This window comes from Hetaerina americana, unplaced genomic scaffold (assembly GCF_022747635.1).
Source record: "Hetaerina americana unplaced genomic scaffold, ioHetAmer1.1.p SCAF_2, whole genome shotgun sequence".
Taxonomy (NCBI): domain Eukaryota; kingdom Metazoa; phylum Arthropoda; class Insecta; order Odonata; family Calopterygidae; genus Hetaerina; species Hetaerina americana.
In genome coordinates, this window is record NW_027286763.1 from 2252675 (window position 1) to 2272222 (window position 19548).

Genomic DNA, 19548 nt, shown 5'->3' on the forward strand with positions numbered 1-19548 from the left:
TCTGCACAATTAATTGTCAGAAATGCAAGTCATATCATGAAGGTTATTGTATTTCTTGGAGATATGAAAATTCAGTTGAATGTAACCAGGTCAATTTGAACCTAGCCCAAATGCAACGTTTTTATCTTCCATATATTTGAAACTTTTTATTAACCTGACAAATTACTCAAAGTTACCTTCACTAATGTTGGCTGGAGAGTTAACTCTATAGTTACTAATACTGGCCCAGGGATATACATGTATTACACTTTTCAACATTTGGGTAACACCTGAAAACACAACGAGAGCAATGCAGAACAAGTTCCAAATCATTTACTATGTCATTGGCAATCCATGTTTCTGCCAAAACTAGAGTATTAAATGATATTGATGTTGAGACAGAGAAATGATAAAATACCAAGTACATATATCGCAGTTTATATTTTAGTTTTTGCACAACTTTGGGAAAACAATTTATGTGCTTAATCTATTGGTTAAGGTAGGTTTTGATATACACAGCTACCAAACAGTACAGCAACAATTCCATTGTCTCCCTTAAAACTCACAACCTGACATACAACGTTACATCAAACCCCCTCTTAGATTCCTCATACTTCCTTCCCCCCCTTCATCCCGTCCAACATCCCTATCCTATTCCTGCCCCTTCCTCGTTTGCCTAACATTCTCCCCTCTATCGCAGTCTCCAGCACCCCACTGCCAATCAATATGCATTTCATTCACTTTTCCTGCCTCCTTATAATTTCCCTGAGCAATCCCTCTCCTCCTACACCATCGCTAGCATCTCCTCATTTGTTTCCCTTTCAATCCATTCCTCCATATTATGCACCATACACACACTGAAGTCATTCCCACATGAATCAGTTTTTCTAATTCCATTTCATTTCCATTCAATTTCCTGAAATCAGTAAATTGCAAATTGGAAAGGGAGATTGCTGGGTTAATTTCATTGAAATCGAAATTGATAAAATGTTTTTTTTTCTCCATATTCCCTGATCATTTTTTTAATTTCTTATCATTCAAGCTTAACTATATTTAACATTTATTCAAATTCACCTTTTGCCTAATCCAATGATATTTCATGAGTTCACATTGTGTTTGTTCAATGCAGCATCATTTTATAATAAATTAGCATTAATGTAAAATGAATCAGGCCCATGAATATCCTGATACCGATTGGATCAGGATCTAGTTGGGTCTAAAGGAAATACTGCCTTTCTGTGACAGTTTCTTTCTGTTTTCAAGGCTACTTTTGAGAGCAAGTTGTTTACATTCATGATATTGTCAGGTTCATTTGTATATGCCTAGAGGTTAAAGATGATTATATTATCTAACTCCAGTCTAATATCTAACCCCTATCTAACTCCTGTAATTATCCAACAATCATCTAACTTCTCTGAGAATCATTCCTATTACCTAAATCTAATGAATTGTTCTTGGGAGGACTTTGGCTCTCTTTCATCACTGATATTTTAGATACCAATTGAGGTACATGTTTTCTTTATGAAACAGGAAAGCTTACTTATAGAATTCTAAATACGTGAGCGAGCATCATATTAAGATATGTTGACAGAGTGTAGTGACAAGCATTACCTTGTCCTGTAGAAGTTGTCATTTATGAGCTACAGAAAATCATTCCTGACTAAGCATATTTTCCCAATGCACCGCTGCTCAGTCCACAGCTTTTAGCAGAAGTACATGCTGCAAAGGGAACATACAGGGTTCGTCCGGAAAATAAGTGTACTGATTTGATTGTCTTTTTTGACAAAAGGGGAGTCGTCCACTACGAATTTGTACCTGAACGACAAACTGTAAATGCTGCATTTTACGTCCAAGTGCTCGACAGGCTTCGAAAACGAGTCGCCCGCGTCCGGCCAGCGATCAAAAACATCTGGCGGCTGCAATACGACAATGCGCCGTCTCACACCGCGCTTGTCGTGTCGGACTTCTTGGCCAAGCACGGCGTGGCAACGCTGCCGCACCCGCCCTACAGCCCGGACTTGGCACCACCGGACTTCTTTCTGTTCCCGAAGATGAAGAGGAGTTTGAAAGGAACGCGATACGGGACTTTGGATGCCGTCAAAGAGGCCGTGACGACGTGTCTTCGAGAGGTTCCCGATGATGCCTTCGCGGGAGCGTTCCAGGAATGGGAACGCCGCTGGAACAAGTGTATCGACTCACAAGGGTCCTATTTTGAGGAATATTAGCTTAAGATATGTAAAAGTGTAATAAATTTTTTTTCCTTAGCTCAGTACTATTATTTTCCGGACGAACCCTGTGTTATGTGTTCCATAATGAGGCTAAGTTTTGTACTGCACTGTGCACACATGGCCTCAGACCGATAATGATTTTAAGGGCCATTTATTGAGCCCAAGTAAAGGCGGAGGCAAGGCTTCCAAAGTTGTCATCCCACGAAATCCTCACAAAGTGAAAGTGACATTGGCAGCACAAAAGAGGCCCAAATTAGTTAAAATAGGGGCTTTGATAGGACAATATTGAAGGCAAAAAAATTAGAGAATATAATGAAAGAGATAAAAAGGAGAAGATATAGATGCTTTAGGTCTATGCGAGATAAGATGGAAGGCTAGTGGAGATTAATGGAGAGATAGCTATAGGGTAATATACAACGGAGGGGATGAGAGCCAAGGAGGGGTTACCATAACGTTGAATGAAAAGGTAGGAAGAAGGGTAGTCAACGTATAGCAAGTGACTGATGGAATACTACCAGTAGGAGTAAAAGCAGATCCAACGATCTGGGTCATTGTTCAGGCATACGTGCCGCCAAGCAATCATAAGGAGGAAGAAGTCGATAAGGTATACGATCAGTTGAAGGACAAAGTCGCAGGTCTTCCTGGTGGGAAACATTTGGTAGTAATGGGGCCTGGAACACAGCAGTGGGTAGCAAGAGAATAGATGGTAGCCTAAGCCTCAGTCAAAGGAGATGCAAGAATGTTAAAAACACTATCAGGGAGTGAAAAGGGAAGATTTGTTAACAGTAAGAGATAAGTCAGGTGGAATAATAGTTGAAACAGAAAAGATCCAAGAGAGATGGAAGGAATATATAGAAGAACTAAATGGTGAAGAGCTTAGGCCAACAAGGTTAGACATAGAAAGAGAATATAACATGGATGAAGACAGGCCTACTCAACGGCAAGATAGAAAGGGGATTAAGAGAATTGAAATGAAATAAGGCCATTGGGGTAGAGAACATTCCTGCGGACCTATTTAAAGGTTTAGGAAAGTGCGGTAGAAAGAGTTTTTATGGACTAATTTGTAGCATTTATAAGGGAGGTATCTGGCCAAAAGACTTTGGAAATCAGTGTTAGTTCCAATTCCAAAAAAGCAAAAGGCAGCAATTTGTGAGGACTAGAGAATGAAAAGTCTGATTTTGCACACATCTGAAGTGATTCTCAGGAGGATAAGAGGATAGAGAGCAGGTCAAATGAATACTTAGGGGATGATCAGTCAGTGTTCAGGAAGGGGAGAGGCAGACGTGATGCCACTGCAGTAATGATATCACTAACAGAGGAATGTACGAGGGTCATCCGGAAAGTAGTACCCGTTCGTGCCGCATGAAGTGCTGACGACGTGAGTAGCCGCTGGGCGAGGTCAGATAGCTTCAGTGGCTTGTCTGCCTTCTCTGAGCCAAGTTGCGTGACGCTAGCATTGCCTGTGTTGTTTCTGTGATTGTTTACAATGTTTAAAAAAATTGAGAACGCCGCCAGTTGTGAAGTGAGGGCAGTGATTAAATTCCTCAATGCAAGAAACGTTCACCCATGTGATATTCATCGCCAATTAAAGGAGGTGTATGGAGACAATGTAATGGACGAGTCGTCTGTTCGGCGGTGGTGTCGCAACTTCAACATGGGGAGGGGGAACACACACGACGATGAGCGTTCGGAGAGACCGTCTGTCATTACAGACCAACTGGTGAGCTCAGTTGACGAATTCGTGAGGAACGATCGGCGCGTCACAATTGATGACATCTGTGAGCATTTTCCCAATGTTTCTCGAACAATTGTTCATGAAATTGTTAAACACCATCTGCATTATGCAAAAATTTGTGCAAGATGGGTCCCTCGCGTATCTCAATGAGCTGGCGGCGAAGGACTATGCAGCAGGAATACAGAAACTTGTCACACGTTATGACAAATGCCTTAATTTGCTTGGAGATTATGTTGAGAAGTAGTTTAAAGTATCCTCTTTCAAATAAAATTTTTTATGTTTGTTAATATTTACTTTTGTGTCTTTATTTCACGAACGGGTACTACTTTCCGGATGACCCTCGTAGAATACAATCAGGATACGTCTGTTTCATATATTTCAACATGGTATTTGATAGATTTAATTAGGTAGGCATTAATGAATGCATTGCATAAAATAGTAGTAAATTATAGGGCTAGGAGGCTTATTCACAATATATTGATGCCTTCTGGAAGGCAATGGAATGTTTGAGACTCTAACATAGAGTGAAAAATGTTAGACAAGCGAGGCAGGGTGAGGAATAGGATTAGAATGTAGGATGAAATGAAGGGAGGAAGGAAGTATTCAGAATATAAGAAGGATGTCAGTTTATGTTTTGTTAAGCAACATAAGTGAATTTTCGCCATACTGTTTGGTAGCTCATGTCCAGCAAAAAACAACCTTAACCGGTAGATTTCAGATGATGATGATGATAATAATAATAAAGGTTGAAAATCAAAAGTTTTAATTTTCTTTAATGACACTTGTACTTTAAATTTACCAGTAAAATATTCCATTACTATAATAATTGATCATGAAAATTATGTCAAAACCACTCATATTCCTACATCATTCTACAAAATTGTTCACAACATGACATTGCTCAAAAAAGTCAGTTTTATCCAAAAACTTGAATCATATAAAATATTTTCACTCATTCATCCTCATTGACTCATCAATATTTCCTAGAATGTGACATTGGATGATGTTTGAGAATAACAATTTTGTGTCAAATAATGATGAAGATGATTATTTTTAAAAAAATTCTTTTAAAGCTCCCATGAATTTGCAAAACTTTTGGGTCCAAAACTAAAATGACTCCTACTTTCTGGTTCACAAAAAATTGAAAAATCACTTGATAGATTAGACCTTAACACCAGAGTATAGTATCCCTGCCCATGAACTACGATCTTGAGTTGGTAGAATGACTTAACCGTCTGGTCCACAATCAAACTTTCAACACTCGTTCCATAACCGGGTACCCATCTACTGCTCTCAGGAATGACAGCAAAAGATGGCACTCAGTGGGCTGAGGCAGCAACAAGGGAACATCAAGTTTCAAGGCATAATGTTGTGCGACAGAGATATGGACCTAATGGGAACACCAACATGCTGTCATTTCGTGACACAATCACATTATTTTTCACCCCGGTAACGGCGAATATCATTATGCGTCATATGAATAAAAAGTAAGCTCAACATATGCAGCATATAATGAAAAAATCCAGGGAAAAAACCACTCGTAAGGAAAGGTTTTGAACTTTAGGAATTTTATGCATTCCTGGCTACTCTTATTAATTCTGGTGCCAATAACTCAAGTACTGACAACACAAGGGAAATGTGGAAGTCGTACTAATATCCATTTTATCGTACAGCAATGGGGATCAGTCACTTCTGGAAAATTGCTCATTTTATGAAGCCAATACTTGTGCTCAGCACATAGAGAGTGATAAGCGTGCTCCAATACGAGAGACCCTTGGACAATGCTCAATAGCAACTTGAAAACATTATAAGCCAATAGCGCACCTGACAATTGACAAGCAACTTTTTGCATACCGAGGTCTGACTAAATTCACTCAATATATTCCATCAAAGCCATCCAAGTATGGTGGATATGTGATGCTGAAAATTTGTATACACTCGCTGGACAGCTTTACACTGAAAAATTGAGTGCCGGACATGAGAAACACGTTGGTGAGAGAGTTTTCAAAGACTTGGTGGCACCATACAAAAGGATCCGGTAGAAATATTACAATGGATAATTACTTCACTACTCTGCCATTGGCAAAATGTTTACTGTCCTGGGATTCAACAATTGTTGGCACTTTGAAGAAAAATAAGCCATACATTCCACCAGCAATGGTTGCATCGAAAACACGAGAAGAATTATCCACCGTTCGGCTTTCGTGAATAATTAACCATGTGCAGTTGACTACCACATGCGCAGACAACAGCCAGGAAACATAAGGCACAGTTAGATTCAACCGGAAGGAAAAAAACATCGCAAAATTCGAAAGTCATGCTCCGTACGTGAGTTCCCAGTTTGTGATTAGCACTGTAATACATCCACGACATGCGCGTAGTATGCAAAGTAATTAAATACTTGCTATTTATAATAATTATTTGCTAGTCTTTTTTTAATGGACCTGCGTTTTTATAATTAAAAGAAAAAATAACTAAATTAAAAAAAACCGGAATGTTTTTTACCAACTATCTTCACTATTGTTAATAAAAATTGTTAAAATGAAGGAAATTATTTTTGATTATTTATTCGTAAGTCAAGTTACATAAACACTTTAATAAACGGTCTCTTTAGTGTGTATAAACCGGCTTTCATATACAAAGACCTGATAAATAAAAATATCGCTTAAAGATATGAAATACCAACATTGAAGGCCACCCACAGATACGTCAGATGCTTCCTTCCGATATTTGCAGTGAATGGGTCGCGTGGAGTTCAGTAGCAGGCTTCCAATTCTTAAAATGAAACAAAGTAAGACACAATGTTCCGAGACAAGTAGTTACAAACTAATACAGCAATGACGACAATTGCAACAGTGGCTCCATGTAATAGAAATTAACGAGTATCCCCGAGATGGTGAGCTGGAATGAAAACAAAAGAAGCTCGAGTCATTTGAATGTTTCTTTCAGCTGGCTGAAGAAGAAGATCGTCGTCGGCCATAGTGGCAGGGAGTAGAGCGTTGAAGTTCAGTACAATCAGCAGTACACGATTTTTTCGCTTTGCTCAAATTTGAAATTGAGAAATCTTATTCGAGGTACCAGGTTACATTGACTAAGAAATATGCATTTCCAGAACACAAATTCAAGAAGTCGAGGACGAAGGTTTGGCGAAAGAAGGATAAGTGAAGTGTCAGTTCGTCGTTCGATTAGGGAAGATATGTGGGCTTACGAATTGATTGCGAGCACTTGTTTTAAAACTCACGACTCTACAGAAAGCGTAAGTTTCAATTTTGTTGAAATTTGGCCAAATACGTTATTATGACCAAGAAATTGTTTCAGGTTCCCAGATATTACTTCAACCCAAGGTGGCTTCTGCAACAATTGTATCCGAACTGCTATCATAACGTAAGTGTCACATTTTTTGTGTTTTGGCTGGTCTGTCAATTTTTTAATGTATTCGAATTTGTGTGCTGTACTTTTTTTAATGTGACCTCCAGAAAGATAACAATATTCCAATAGACGTCGGATGGGAACACAATGCACGTACTAAACAGAAAACCATAAATTATGTGAAAAATGAGTAAAACAGAACCGAAAATTCATCTCAGCCCTGCGGGGCATGGCATACGTTAAAATGACTGCACGTTACCATTTCCATCTTGTATTTATACATTTTTACTAATGTAATATTCATCAAATCGATAGAATTTCAATCTCAAATATTCAGATATGTAGCCATATTTTTTCCGATTTCCAGGTAACGCCTAGTATTCCGAAATAAACGCTAGTATTTAATAAGTCCCTACCTAATTCTGGAAATTTGTTTTATAACTTTTTATGTCGGATTCCTTACATGAACTCTTAGGGAATCTTCAAATTGACTACTGCTCGTTCCCGCAATAATTTTTACCTATATAATAACTCCTATGAGACATTTTTATTCCATTTTGAATAGATTCCTTGAAGGTTATCTTTCAAGAGCCCCTTATTGATTGTAAAAAAAATCTTCGTGATAAAATCATCAGTCAAAAGGGTAATATTTGCCTACTTCAGGTGATGATTCATATTAATTGGGCAAACGAAGTCAAAAGATATAATTTCTACTATTCTGATTGTTTTAATGGACTTCTTGAAAAGAATTTTCCTTCACTGAAAGAAACACTTTCTGAATCTGTATCAGACAGTTAAATTCGAATAATTTTGCCCTTCTGCAATGAATTGATATCTGTTCAATTACCAGCCTCAAATATAGTGGCTAATTAGGTTTTTTTTCCGAGTCAATCTCGAATTTTTTTATCAAGGAGACAGAAAATCCCAATTTGTCACTCTGAGTGGTGCATCTATTATGCAAGTACTTCCCTAATCTGTTCCTGCTGCAGTGAATTGCCATGGATTTCGCAGGCATTTGCCATTTGGATATGATATTCTTCAGTAGAAATTTTTGTTACTCGACCCATGTTAGCTGACTGGAATAGACTGCATCTTCAATGCCCAGCTGGCCATCTTTACAAAGTTACCCTAAGGATCATGGTGTATCTCCAAGGTAGACTGTGAGATATGTCCAGACCCCTGCCAACCACAGTAATCAGCCTGAGGGTAGGTTTAATGGGTGAGGGTAGAGCTCGCCTTATTCTAAGCGACAAATAGGGTGTCAAATTTGCCCTTCAGGGTATCAAGGGGACAGTCCCTTCCAGCCTGCGGTTTCCAAGGAACATCTATCACCTGAAGAATCATTCTGCTTGGGTGCAGGTGAGGGCGCCCAAAGGTGTCAATGGGAGTCAAATCTGGGCCCTTTGGTCAGTAGTGAAGCGCTGTACTCACTAGACTACGATGGCAGCAATTGCAATTAATAGCATCCAGGATAAGATAAAATCTTTGGTTGTAGAAAATTAGGAGTGATTCATATAAGGGTGCGCAAAGTGAACTCATAAGTAAACTTGAAACTGAATTTTTTATGTTTGCCCCTGAAAATACTAATTACAAAATCTCTACAATATTGAAAAATTCCTGGGAATTCTTTTCAGAAATATTTATGTCGTAAAATAGTCTGACCATTATTAATGAAAAAGTTTTAATTAGAGCAAGTGTAATCAGAGGCAACTGCTTTACAGTGACTCCAAATGTTTAAGCAAATATTTTGTGCAAATTTCACATTTGCAGTTAGTCAACCAGATCCTAATCTCTAGCAGAAAATCGTTGTCTCGTGTCTGTCTCATTTGCTGCTATTTATTTTTCTTCTTGGCTGGTGGTTGAGGATCATTATGTCCTTTTTAGCATTTCAAGAGGCAAAAGTGCCTTCATTCCTTAAACTAATCAAATGATTTGATGGCTCCATTCTTAATTATTATCCCTATTCCTAGTCAGATAGTCATCAACCACAAAGAAAGTGCGAACCATTAAAATTTACTTGTGGAAGAGTATGTACTCTAATTGATTGGGGAATAAGCTCATACTCATAACAACCCTTATGCTATGACATGTTTGCACCCGTGAGAATATGTCAGAGATACCCCAACCAATAAAGGGTTTGTATCAGATATTTTAATGTTAACTCTCAAATTAATAAGTACATCAACCAAGCTTACTGTGTAACTTAGTCATTTGCAACCGTAGCATCAATCCAAATCCACCCACAGAAAAATCCCTCATTAGATCTCTAGGGTTGTTGATTATTGAAGTTAAAGTTTCCCTTCTGGGTTACCTTAGAAGTGCTGGAAAAGTTGAGAACTTGGTCAAATGACTAATAGTAAGACTGATTGACTATAAGCTTACCATTAACTGTCATGTAGCGGGTGTTTGAAAAACTTTTGGAGAAAGTCTGCCTAGTCAAGAGACTAAAAACTTGGTTCCTGAATAACATTTGAGGCTTGCCTACTTTTTCATGTCCCAAAGTCACCTTTAAGCTTGTTCAAAGGCTTAGGGAGCATATGAGAAGTACAGAGGCTCTGCTTATGTCACGGAAAACCTATTAGAATCATAACCATTTACGGCTGCCAAGGTCACTGTCCACTCTTTGGTGAAGAGTGATGATGGTTTTTAATGTTTGCTATTATCACTGCTTAATTCATGTTAGGGAACTTAAATAAATTCAACAGTTTCTGGCGTCACTTGGTGGAAAATCTTCATATTGAACATGAAATTAAAACACTTGGCTTTTCCACATAGAAACGAAATATGTGGAAAAGCCAAGTTGTTTAATTACATGTTCAATAAATAAATTCAACTTCAGAAGCAATGTGCATTGCCGTAGTGAAAAGTGAGAATAATTCTTCTGAGTAACTCAATTTAGAGTATTGACAAACTTTAGCCACTGAAATGCGTTTCCCTGGTATTTTTGAGCCAACTCTAGCCAGTCAGTTCAACTGCATGTGGAACTACCACATACAGCTGGACTGACTGGCTCAAGAAGGTAATTGAGAATTTTACTTGAGCAATCATATTAATGTCACTCTATTGCAGTAATTTCAGTGTTTCTTTGATTTCCTTGACATCCTACGTAGTGGTATGTGTAGCTATTTGGTTAATAAATATTATTATGGCATAGCATGTCTATTGTCTGTGGTGACACTATCGGTATACTCTGCTTGGAGGCACTTTCGCTGCCGTTGCTGTTGGCAGACTTTTGATTTTTCTTCCAGAGTTTCCTCTTCTATATGTTTATGAGGGTCTTACACGTTTTATTTTTCTGTTCTGTCGGAACATTCTGAGAATTTACATTCCCCTTTATGTTGTGTAACAAAAAGTCGGAAAATACATTGTTTAATCTTATCACATTTTCCATTGCATTTTTATTGACAGGCAGTTTCAATAACATCTTCTTTGTCATTAATATTTTTTAGCTCCCTTCAGATAGCAATTTAGCCCTGCTCTGTCCACTGCTATGAAGAGCAAGGAGGACGAGGGAATATTTCCATAAGACTCTGGGTGACTGCTCCTTTAGATTCAACTGTTGCCTAGTGGGAAAGCTAGTTTGTTAGGTCAGGACAGCTTAGATGATGATGCTTTGTAGTAGTCTGCCAAAATATGCCTTTATGCCAGAAATTATTGCAAAAGTGCATAAAATTGTCATGGAGGATCACTGACTGAAAGTGCAAGAATATGCTGATGCTGTAGGAATGTTATTTATTTATTTATTTTAGTACCCTGCAAACCATTGCTAGGGTGTGTGGCAGGGGGTGAATACATCCATGACTAATTCTGACCTGAATATCTTCACCCCCTACCACAGTCGGAAGACGTTATTATGACCCCCCCCCCATCGTTTGTGGACAAAATGACCTCCTAAATCTATCCGTTATACAATTAATCTCTTTAATTTTACTAACACGGTCTCTCCTGTCATAGTATGATGGGGTAATAATACATTTTCAGCATAGCTGCTTAACAGATGTCCATCCAATTTATGAAAGAGATTTAATCCCTAATTTAACCTTTGCCCCATTGAGTGGTTCCCAGCCTAGCTCCTCTAATATTTTGGATACCCTGCTAAGTTTATCATTACAACGTTTTTCAAATCTAGCTCCTCTACGCTCCATGCGATCCAATGCGGAAATCAATCCAACTTCGTGGGGATCCCATACACATACTTTAGGCAGCATATACTAAATGAGGCCTAACCAGCGACAGATAACATTTCTCTTTGACTTTTTCATCACATTTACTTAGTACTCTTCTAATAAATCCCTATTTTTTGCTGGCTTTTCCACTTATTCCTTGTACGTGTTTCACTCAGGATAGATTGTGAGTGAGGGCAGCACCCAGGCATTTAATTGAGTCTACACATTCCATTTCGGTGTTCCTGATGCAGCAGGCATTCAGGAGGGAGTGGCTCTTTTTCCAAAAATGTATGTGTAATCACTTTTACTATAGTTTAATTCTAATTGCCAAGTGTCCCACCAGCAATGCATAGCATTTGAATGGGCATCATATTTTAACGGTAGAATTGGACGTAAGAAAATTATCTGCTGAATGGGTCTTTACACAGGATTACAAACACATCAGAATGGAAATTTCTGATAATATTTGACCCATTTTATGGTCAGAGAAAACCAAAAAGATTTTCTGTGCCAGTTTGTAACCACAGATGAAACTTGGGTCCACTACTATACCCCAAAGACAAAAACAGCAGTGAAAGCAATTGAATCATGTTGATTCACCACCACCAAAGAAAACAAAGCCAGCACGGTCATCTGGAAAGGCGATGGCTTCAGTTTTCTGGAATGCTGAAGGGATTCTACTGATGCACTGGGCAATACTGTGCTAACCTCCTGGACCAACTACAGCTAAAGATACGAGAAAAAAGGCCAGGTTTGGCTAGGAAGAAAGTCATCTTTCGTCAAGACAATTTAATGCCCCCACACAAGTGTTGTTGCCATGGCAAAAAATGTGGACTAAGATATGAATTGTTGCCAGACCGGCCTTATTTGCCTGATTTTAACTCCATCAGATGTTTTTATCTCTGCCCAAACTCAAATTTTTCCTTGGTGGATGGAGATTCTCTTAAAACAAAAAATTAACGGCTGAAGTAGACTGGTATTTTGCATGCCCGAAAGAATCTAATTTTCGAGATTGGATCAAGGCATCGGAACATCCCTCATCATTGCCATGAATGTCAGTCAACCTGTCTTATTTTCTAACCTTTGGCTTTCATGTCGATAAGTCAATCTAGGCAAAAGAAATCATCTGTTGATGATTTCCTTGACTTTCATTTGAAAGATTGCTGTTTTTCTGGTGAGAGATGAATTATAAAATTTTGTTTCTTTCAGTGGGCACGCTACCTGAAAAGCCAAGGTCATCAATTTGAGAACCCTACTCCCCCTTCCTTTGAGATTCCATCCAATAACTCTCTGAATGCTCAGTATTCCCAAGCCCCTGAGGATGACAAAATGAAAACAAAAGACCTACTTCTGCTCTCCACAGTTGCAGACATGAAAGAGAGGTATGCATCTGCAGAACTATTTATTACTTTGGAATTTAACACTCAGGCTTTAGTCATGATTTCCAAAGGTATTGCCTGGATAAATTGAGAAAATCATCTGTAATACAGATATAAGACATATTTATGATTTAAGATTCACTTTTTGTGTATACTTTGAGTTAATGCGCATTGCAGCATTTGTGTAGTGGTGATATGACATGATAGTACATATTGCTGTAATCATAGAAAAGTTCTCAAAACTTTATTTTAATAAGGCCAAAAATTTCGGTCAATACTAGACTTGAGTATTTGGTGATCCAAGACGTATGTAATCCACTCCACCCCCTTTAATCAAATGTGCGAATAATTTTTGTAAAATTTTGTAATATTTGTAATTCATTATGTCTTTGAACCTCGTGGAAGAATTCTTCCCTGTTCGGGATGCTCCCAATCCCAAAGCATGCCTCTGAACATATCTCTCCATTTTATAAACGATAAATAAATATAGTGTCTCTATTCTAGCAGTCCTCCCATCCTCCACTCAAATAAACTTAAAACAATAGAACGGGAACACTTGTGGCCAGGAAGGTTCCTGGAATGAGCCAGGGATCAGACAATCATTACCCCAGCCTCCAGATATTCCACCTCCACTCCCGAATCCTTCCATATCAGTCCCACCTTCTTCCCCTTCCAAACCTTTCCCTGCCTTTCCCTTCCATCCAGCATCCTCTCCTCTTGGAACCTTCTCCTCAGTTCCTTCTTTCCCCAGGGGAAGGTGGTCTTGTCACCGTAAATTTGGAATACATGTGAGTGCCCTCAGCACTTATTAGACTTTGGACTAGACGCATAAAATAGAAATCAAGCCTTGTTGTATCAGGTGTAACTTTTTGGAATTTGCATAGCATAGTGAAATGAAACAATTTACTTTTTTGTGTGTGGAATTAAAAAGTAAATTATTTCATTTCATATCAATAGAAATCAAGCGTTCCTTGGCCCAGCTAGATGATCGTGTGCTTTAGTGAAAACACATTTTTTTCTTTGGTATGGTTGTTGATAGCTCTTCCTTCTCTATCACAAGGTATGACTATAATGGAACCAGGAAAGAGAAACTGATTTGTGGAGGACATCATGGAACTTTACCCGAGAGCAATACTGGTAAATATGATGTAATTAACTGATTGGTGATCAAATATGTTACTTTTGATTATTTTTCAATTCTCTTTATTGTAGTGGTCTATTGCCTAGTTAATTTGTCATGTTATTATTACTGCCTGTAACTCCAGAAAGATTACTTTTTTAATTGTATTGTTTAATTGAATTATAGCCCTTTTTTAACTTCTGCCTTCTCTCAGAAATTGCAAAAAAAACAATTTTAGAATATTTCTGCTACTAAGAACAAAGCAAGATGCAAACGTTTTGAAGAATAAATACTTGATCTAATATGAGGGTAGTGGTTCAGAAAATATGGCGACTGACAAGCCAAGAAGAAAGGTTTTTGATGAGTTTTCACTTAATATCACTTCCATTTTGTTGCCTCCCCCCTCACCTGGGCCCACTTGCTCTAAAGTCAATGAGTGGAGACTTGTCTTGTCTACAAGGCAATATCCTCTCTTCAACTGGCACCCAAACACTTGGTGCATCTGTTGTTTTCCTTTTTTGATGTAGCTCGTTACAGGAAAGAATCTTTTTTTATGCTTATCATTGAAGGCCAAAGGCCAAGTCAACCTCTTGCCATGCGATGTTGGCTAAAGTCAAATCAGAGCTGGAACTAGACATTTTGGTGCCAAGAGCAGAGTAACATTTGATGCTTCCTTGCACAAATGAAAACCCTATCCCTGCCCTCACTAAAATTGATTTGTTTGTAAAGACTTGTCAGAGTCAGAAAGAGAAATTATTGACCGTCTAGGCCGTCCTGGTTTTTCATTCCTACTGCCCGAGGAATCTTATTGGGGAGAAAAAATAGCAGTTGATATTAATAAACCAATAATATGTTGGCAAATCTCATTCTTGGCTACTGTGGCAACTATTCCAATTTTCATACTCATTCAAAAAAATTGATTTGGCACTCTTCCTCTTTTGGCATCACTCCATCCTCACAGTTAGGGTATGGCATGTTTACATTTCATTGTATGAGAATTTACTTTTAAACATTTTATGACTCTGAATCCACAATTTACGCCCTGTAATAGATATTGAAATGGGTTGAATAAGTTAAGTGGTTTCCTTAAATTATTACACCTTATGTTTTACCTGCTGACCTTTCATCAACGTTGGGGTTTTTTCATTTCAGATGCCAGCGGGAATTACTATGGGTGTGCAGTGCCTGCTGATTCAATGGCTAAAATGGATTTCACCTCAGGAGTTGTCATAAAAACTGAAAATGACTCTGAGGCCTTCATGGATATTTAAGGTGTTCACTGCTGTTGAGCTAATTTTGGCTTTCAGCAAGGTCTTTTTGATACAGTCGAGTCTTAAAAAAGTACGCCACAGAATTATTTTATTGTTTCACACACTCTGTGCATATGTCATAATGCGGGATAAGTTTTGTTCGGCAAAGGTTGCCCGTTTTAAGACAAGTTGAATTTATTATTATTTTATAAATATTTTTTTATTTTGAAATAGTTGCTCTGAGAGCTATCATTTAAGTTGATATTTTGGATGGAAATTCTTCCTAGTTTAGAATTTATGAGAGATGAATGCTCCATGTGTCTATATATTTTTTAATTTATTTTATTGTGCACAATATTATTTTTACAAGTGTTGGTGATATGAGCTAAGTGTTAAGTTCATTTCATCGAAAGAGCTAACTTTGATACGAATATTGAATGCTTACATGTGTGAACCAGCTTGGAACTCTCATTTTGAATAATTATGCTCAAAAAGGAGTGTATATTTTTACTGTCATTAGCAGCCACTTATCTAGTGTTGATTTATTGCAGGTTATCCATATATATTCATCTATTACAAATTTAAGAAATAATAGGAAGTCTTTGGTATAGGTTGTTTGTTTGTAAGTAAATCATTGATATCAACACAAACTTAAGTTGAAAGCATAAAATTTTGTTATCAAGTCATGCTGTCCTACTTTGTATTATTTTAATAACATTATTCCAAGTTCTTACCTCCATCTTCACTTCACAGAATAAAACTCTGTAGTTGCCTCAAACATTATTTTCTTTGCTAGTGATTATAATTTTAATATTTATATTTTCATAAATTCACGGAAAAGATTGTATGAATAATTTGAAATTTTCTTTAAAAGGCATAGTTGATTAAAATCCCATGTTTCTCATTTTGTCCATTTCTTCTTATTATGGCTCCAGTTAGAAAAATCTATTGTGAACATGGTACTGAGATATGCGTATTCCATGCTAACCGTACAAGCAGTTATCAAACTGAAGGTCACATTGATAGGTGATGGTCGGGGTTCAACCAATACTAAGCTCGGCGGTGTGTGAAATTCAAATATCAGGGTAAGCAGGCCAGAAAACTAATCACATACACTAGCCTACTCTTATGGAATTTAAACTCCTTGAAGGCCCAATGAATTTCTGAATGGTAACCAAGCAGCGGTTTAATTTTCAAATCCCTGCTTGCATTGGCTCAAAATAAGCAGCATGAGATGGTCTTTCATTGGGCTGTGATTGGGCAATTCATTCTCCTCTGCTTTTTTATAGGTATGCATTGTCGTCTTTTTGCAAAAGAAATCCGTTTCTTCACAATTAAAAACCAGTTGCAGCAGGTAACCCCCCAGGGTTACCATGGGTTACTTGAAGCTGCCAATGAAGCTGCCAATGAAGCTGCCTTTGTGCCACAGCTGCCTGCCTCCTCACCATTCCTCACAACGCTGTGCTCTTCTCTGAAACTTCTCAAAGCACCCACATCTCTCCCCAACTGTTGATGATCCTGGTGTCTTCTTAGCAAGGTCGGCAAAAGTCACTTCTCACAAATGATATTTTTCTCGTCAATAGTGGTGCATTGTTTTTGCTTTTCATTTGTCCAGATGAGAAGCAACCATTGATAATTCTTGAGAACACTTGACCATTTGGTAGATATTCTTGTCAATCCCTTAGAAGAATATCTTACCTTAATCTTGTCCTTGCTCTAGGGAATAGCGCAGATCCTTGAATTATTCATTGTGTGTGCGTGCTAGACCAGTAGTTGTAGTAGCAGTTGTTTAAGGGGAGGTGACCTACAGGCTAAGGTTACGTGCGCCATTAGGGATGAATGGGGAAGGATGTTTAATCAAAGATGTGTAATCCGAGACCTCCCCTCTTCTCCGCACTTTTGATGTGAAATGTCACTCATTAAGTTAATACTTTTAAAAAAAATATTTTTAGCTCATTATGTGAACTGCTTGTTAAGCTATGTTCCACTGTGCATTGCATTTTCTTTTACTCATTCACTTCAATTTAGCATGTCAATTTATCGCATAAATTATTGTTGTCATAGTTTCCAGTTCCTCAATATGCGGATCTGCTTTAAAGAAACTTGGCTTCATAAAACGGGTGGCGGGGAAATGTAATGAAAAAGTTAAAGAGAGGTGTTATTTTGCTCTAGTTGGACCTCATTTGGAATATGCCGCAAGCATTTGGGATCCGTGGGAGAAAATTTGGCAAAAAGAATTAGATAAAGTCCAGAGAAAATCCACTAGATTCGTTAAAAATTGTTATGATAAGAACACAAGTGTGACAGGTCTCTTAGGGGATTAAGTAAGTAAGTAAGTAATTTTATTTGCCCAGCAGATTTGTACAATTGTAAAAAACAAGCACAGATATAGGACACGTCAATGTTATATAAAGAAATGATAAATACTAAGTACATGTTTAAATACAAAGAAACTCATGGGACAAGAAGTTCATTAATAGAATAAAACATTTTACAGAGTAAATATTTCTGAAGGTTGAGCTTAAATATAGGCAGCTTATGTTGTGCTTTCAGTTCTTTAGGAAGTTTATTAAAAATCCTGAGGCCCATATGTTTAGGTCCATGGGCGGTGGTACAGGTTCTGACAAAGTTTTGGTGGAGGTCAGCAGAATGCCTTGTGTTATAATTGTGAACGTTGGCATTGGAAAGATAACTAGAGAAGTTGCTTTTGACATACAAAGATGCGCAATACATATACACGCAGGGAATGGGTAAAATTTTCAATTTTTTAAAGAGGGGACGACAGGATGCTGCATGAGTAGCAAAGCAAATAAGTCTGATGATCCGTTTTTGAATTTTAAATATAATATTTGCATTAGGTGTAGGGCCCCATAAAAGAATACTATAAACAACATGAGAGTAAAATTCACTATAATAAAGAGACAATAAGACCTCAGTATTGACGGTATGCCTAATGAATCTGATAAGATGACAGAGTGAACTCAACTTATTACGAAGTTTGAGAATATGGTCATCCCAAGACAGACGACTGTCAATAGAGATGCCTAGAAAACATGATTTACTTTTTTGTACAATAAGTTCGTTATCAATATTTACAGTTATGCAAGCAGCTGATTTATTCTTATTAGCAAAGTAAATTAAAGAAGATTTACTAACATTGAGGAGGAGGGAATTGAGGAGACACCACTCATGTAACAGCTGGGTAACGGAAACAGAGGTTAATATTAGTGTGTCTACAGAGGAGGCAGACACGAGGACATTTGTGTCATCAGCATAGACGACAGGCAGCACGCCTGGTACAGAGTTCAGTAATGTTGGTAGATCATTTACGTACATAAGGAACAAGATTGGGCCCAGGACAGATCCCTGGGGTACACCACATAGAACACTTTTTACTGGAGAAAGGAACTCTCTTCCTTGTTTACTTAAGGCTACACATTGTTTTCTGTCCAGGAGATAGGAGATTTAGGCTGGGAACCACTTGAAGTGCGGAGAGAGCAAGCGAGGCTTAGACTTTTAGAAAAGTTCAGAACAAAGGCGTTTAACTATGACACTGAAGGAATTATAATGGCCCCACACTACTTAGGTAGATCAGACCACAAAGATAAACTAAGGGAGATAGATTCCAGGACAGATAGGTACAAATACTCATTCTTTCCCCGAACAATCAGAAATCAAAATAGTAAGAAACCGAAGTAACTTTAGAAATATTGAAAACATTGAATTTACAAGTCGAAGCAAAGTTAAACACTGCAAAGCTGTTAGGTATACTTTCAGGTGCATGTGTATGTAAGATGTAGATTGAGTGTTTGCATGTGTGTGGGGTGTAAGTGTTCATGCATGAATGTATGCCATGTGTTCTTTGTGGATGTAAGAATTTGTGGTTCTTGCATGCGGTGTTTTTTTTCTCTCTCTTAATTATGGGTGGTGTCCTAACACCCCCCCGCCACACACCCTTGCAGCGGCTTGCAGGGTATTAAGTAGATGTAGAATACTAACATCCAAAGTGTTTGCATACAGCATAAAACACCAAGTTTAATGACATATTGTTGTCATCTTAGTCAATATGATTAGATCCAGACATCTCCCCCCAAAGCAATGTCAAGTTGGCAGTTCTTGGTGATACATGTGGTGATATATATGTTGGTTGGACTTACGAGGCTATGTGGAACCTATGCCACTGGTCTTGAAGGGCTCTGAGTTGGTATGATCTAAGAGCAACTTTTTGCATCCACTGCTTTAACCTACACTTAAGCAATCTTATTTTTCTGTTCCCTTCAAATCAATTAAGAAATTCAGTGTCTAATTTGACTACATTTATT

General features: G+C 37.9%; 1 protein-coding gene across 1 annotated transcript; it reads left to right on the plus strand.

Moving 5' to 3' along the window:
* Window positions 1–7085: 7085 nt before the first annotated feature.
* On the plus strand, window positions 7086–15351 carry LOC139688345 (uncharacterized). The gene is made up of 5 exons (XM_071585857.1): window positions 7086–7198; window positions 7261–7326; window positions 12687–12859; window positions 13917–13993; window positions 15129–15351. Exons 1-5 carry the CDS (start codon window positions 7139–7141, stop codon window positions 15245–15247), a joined length of 495 nt encoding a protein of 164 aa, XP_071441958.1. The 5' UTR covers window positions 7086–7138; the 3' UTR covers window positions 15248–15351.
* Window positions 15352–19548: the final 4197 nt, after the last annotated feature.

What these genes read in the sequence shown, in the direction of transcription:
- LOC139688345 (XM_071585857.1), top strand. Translation starts at nt 7,139, where the DNA reads ATGTGGGCTTACGAATTGATTGCGAGCACTTGTTTTAAAACTCACGAC. An exon ending in CTCACGACTCTACAGAAAGC is followed by an intron (nt 7,199 to 7,260) that starts GTAAGTTTCAAT and finishes AAATTGTTTCAG; the next exon opens with GTTCCCAGATATTACTTCAA. An exon ending in ATCCGAACTGCTATCATAAC is followed by an intron (nt 7,327 to 12,686) that starts GTAAGTGTCACA and finishes TGTTTCTTTCAG; the next exon opens with TGGGCACGCTACCTGAAAAG.